The sequence below is a fragment of the Myotis lucifugus genome, unplaced genomic scaffold (assembly GCF_000147115.1).
Source record: "Myotis lucifugus unplaced genomic scaffold, Myoluc2.0 scaffold_0, whole genome shotgun sequence".
NCBI lineage: Eukaryota > Metazoa > Chordata > Mammalia > Chiroptera > Vespertilionidae > Myotis > Myotis lucifugus.
The window spans coordinates 46,971,326-46,974,787 of NW_005871048.1; the positions used below are offsets into that span (position 1 = coordinate 46,971,326).

The following is a 3,462-nucleotide window of genomic DNA, read 5'->3' on the forward strand; positions in this document are numbered from 1 at the left end:
CCAGGCCGAGGGACCCCATGGTGCACCAAGACTCTAGTATGCATATAAGACCTTTGGTTAATCTCTTCCTGCCCTTCTCCCCCTCCCCTCTGAGTCATCAGCCTGTTCCAGGTTTCCTGTGCATTGAGTGTCTGCTCCCTGGTGGCCAGTGCACGACATAGCAAACGGTCTAACAGTCAACGGTTGCTTAGGCTTTTATACAGATGATATTGTTGCAGTAGTATTAGGAGGCTCAGGTAAATTATGTTCAGCTCAGTGAAGAAAAGCACCAAATCAAAGAGGACTTTAAAATTAGAGAGGTCACTAAGTTTTGAAGCCACATCAATTATGTGAATAAAGTGTATCTAGGGGTTATGTGTATACCATTCACTGATGATGAAGGTGGAGGGACTGACAACACACTGAAAAATGTACAAAAACAAGTCAAATACAGACACTACTAGATAAGTTTTCATAAACATACTAAATTCAGAGCAGTCAAAGCACTAAACTTTTAGTAAATTCTTGATTACATGGGTGTATGCATAATTTCATGTATATTCACACAGCTGTAATATTCAAATAGTTAGCAATCATAACTAACTTTTCCTGAATTTTAACCTCACTTTAGAACAGCTCTACAATTTCCAAAAATGTCTACAAATGTTTTACACTACCATGTATTTAGTATGCTAGAATCATTGCTTAACTGAAGCTATTAGAATGTGGCCTAAAATTAAAATGCTGTCTAGAAATACTTTTATAACATTCAAAGAAATGTTAGCAAAATAAACTCTGCAACAGTTCAGTCAATTTACATTCAAGAATATTGTTCCTCTGCCTTGGCCGATGTTTCTAAGTGGTTAGAGCATCTGCCCAGGCACTGAAGGGTCTCGAGGGTTTGATTCAAGTCAAGGGCACGTACCTGGGTTGCAGGTTCGATCCCCAGCTGGAGTGGGGTGCGTGCAGGAGGCAACCAATCAATGAGTCTTTCTCACATCTACCTTTCTTTCTTTCTTTCTTTCTTTCTTTCTTTCTTTTCTCTCTCTCTCTCTCTCTCTCTCTCTCTCTCTCTCTCTCTCTCTCTCTCTCCCTTTTTCTCTTTTCTTCCCTCCCTCCCTTCAACTCTCTTGAAAAATCAAGGGGGGGGGGGGGGGAATATCCTTGGGTGAGGATTAACAAACAACAAAAAAATATTGTTCTCATTTCTAAGATTTTTCTGAGATTTACCAAACACTCCCAGCAAATTAAGAGGTAGCCAAGCAGTGGAAAGAGACACAAAATTTAACTTTTCAAATTACTCAATATGTCTATGCCTCAGATTTCTCATCAGCAAAATGGAAAAGGCTGGAATTTATGTCATCTTTTCATCTCTAAAACCTACATAGCTCTATAAGTTGATAACGGCTATCATGCAAGATATTGTATAAAAATAGCTTCTCATCTGTTAGCATATTTTGTTTTAAGAAGAAATGGAACTGTATCTATACACAGAAGTCACTGAAATATGCTTGAGGTAACCATAATCAAATGACACCTGGATTCATTTGTCTCTTTTTCTGCTCACTTTTGATCAACTTAGTTACAAATACATAAATAAATATATGTAAATATATGTTAGCTGACTCAAAACTAATTCTCACATAAGATTTCCACAAATATAAAACTGCATACCCTTAGTAACAGAGTTCATTTACTATCAGCTGAAAGGCAATCTTTAAGTTCAAAATGAAAAGCAGATTTTGCACTGCATTCTCTCCAAAGCCTGGCTACCTATTATTTTTAAAGAATTGAAAACTATGTACAAAGTGTATTCTCAGCAGAACACAGGCACTGAAAGCAAAAACTGGAAAGATACTCAGATTTTTTAAACAAATATAACCAACACACTTTTTATTTATTTATTTAGAGACTCTGGCTAGGATTGAGAACAAGAGTCACTTCTCATGGGACAAGACTATGTAATGCAATGTTTTTCTCAAAATTATCACTTGATACTAATTTCTCAGAAAGAGATGGAGAGTATTCCCATCCATTTAAAGGAGGAAACAGCTCATGTTTTCTAATTTACAGTAATCCCTAAACATTTAGTTAGCTATCTCAAAAAGTTAATAAGCCAAGAAAATTAAGTTAGGTTTTTTTACTGTGAGAACGTACTGTTCTTAAAACTGTATCATAGTGACCTCCGCGCGTCTCCGTGGTGTGGCCTCCCGCGGTCTCCTCTGCAAATGGGCTCCCTGGCCTAGCGCCCCCGTTATCCCGTTATCGCGCGCCGAGGTCCGCGAGGGGTCACCGCCAAGGTTTCCACCAGTGCACAAGCAAGGGCATGGCCGCCATCCCCTCCAGAGGCTCACTCGTGGCCACCCACGACTACTACCGGCGCCGCCGTGGTTCCACTTCCAGTAACAGCTCCTGTGGAAGTGCCCAGTACCCTGGGGAAGCCATCCCCCACCACCCGGGTCTCCCCAAAGCCGACCCGGGTCACTGGTGGGCAAGCTTCTTTTTTGGGAAGTCCACTCTCCCATTCATGGCCACAGTGTTGGAGTCCCCAGAGCACTCGGAATCTCCCCAGGCCTCCAGCAGCATGATCACCTGTGACCTGGCTCGGGAAGCCACAAGGAAGCAGCCTGGCGGCCAGCCTGGCAAAGTCAATGCTGGGCCCCCATCCTGAGTAGCCAGCACCAGCCACCAGACTTCCAGAGGCGCTAGGCTTTGAGCCCCTCCCCCCCTCCTCCATCCCCTTCCCTCTCACCCCACCTGGCGTAGACTAGGCCGGCTGCAGCAAGCAGAAGCAGTTGGGTTCTTTTATATCAAAACAGCGAAGTTGAGAGAGCCCCAGTCTTTACTACCCAAGCCACACGCAAGCCTGCCTAACACCCCATAGCCATGTGCCTTGCACCAAGTGGAAAATAAATGAGAAGCAGCCAGCAAAAAAAAAAAAAAAAAAAATTGTATTATAGTTATTTGAAAGGTGACTAAAAATGGTTTTGTAGGTTCCATGTAGTTTATTATATTACCATCTAATAAATAATGGCCTATAATCTGCTTTGTTTCTAAAATGTTTATACTTACCTGTAATCTGCTTTCTTTTCTAGGATATTTGTCCTCAAATATAACAGTTGAGGGTCAACAGCAGTTCAAATTTAATGACTGCCCTATAAAAATTTCTAATGCAGCCCTAGCCGGTTTGGCTCAGTGGATAGAGCATCAGCCTTCGGACTGGAAAGGTCCCAGGTTCGATTCCGGTCAAGGGCACATGCCGGGGCACATGTAGGGGGCATGCAGGAGGCAGCCAATCAATGATTCTCTCTCATCATTGATGTTTCTATCTCTCTTCCCCTCTCCCTTCCTCTCTGAAATCAATAAAAATATATATTAAAAAAATAAATTTAAAAAAATTTCTAATGCAACGAGTTTATCATATGTATATGTAAGTAAGCGTCTTAAAGTAAAGACAACAAAGATTCATTTTGCATCATTGAA

General features: G+C 41.5%; 1 protein-coding gene across 2 annotated transcripts; it reads left to right on the top strand.

The window, feature by feature from the left end:
- Positions 1-2,221: 2,221 nt before the first annotated feature.
- Positions 2,222-2,928, top strand: PPDPF (pancreatic progenitor cell differentiation and proliferation factor). 2 transcript variants are annotated; one of them, XM_023751604.1, is made up of 2 exons: positions 2,222-2,438; positions 2,476-2,567. In XM_023751604.1, the coding sequence occupies exons 1-2, from the start codon at positions 2,306-2,308 to the stop codon at positions 2,565-2,567; spliced, it is 225 nt and encodes a 74-aa protein (XP_023607372.1). In that variant the 5' UTR covers positions 2,222-2,305. The 2 variants fall into 2 exon arrangements, with proteins under 2 accessions (XP_023607372.1, XP_006081484.1); XM_006081422.3 differs by having other exon boundaries at positions 2,227-2,928.
- The last annotated feature ends 534 nt before the right edge of the window (positions 2,929-3,462 follow it).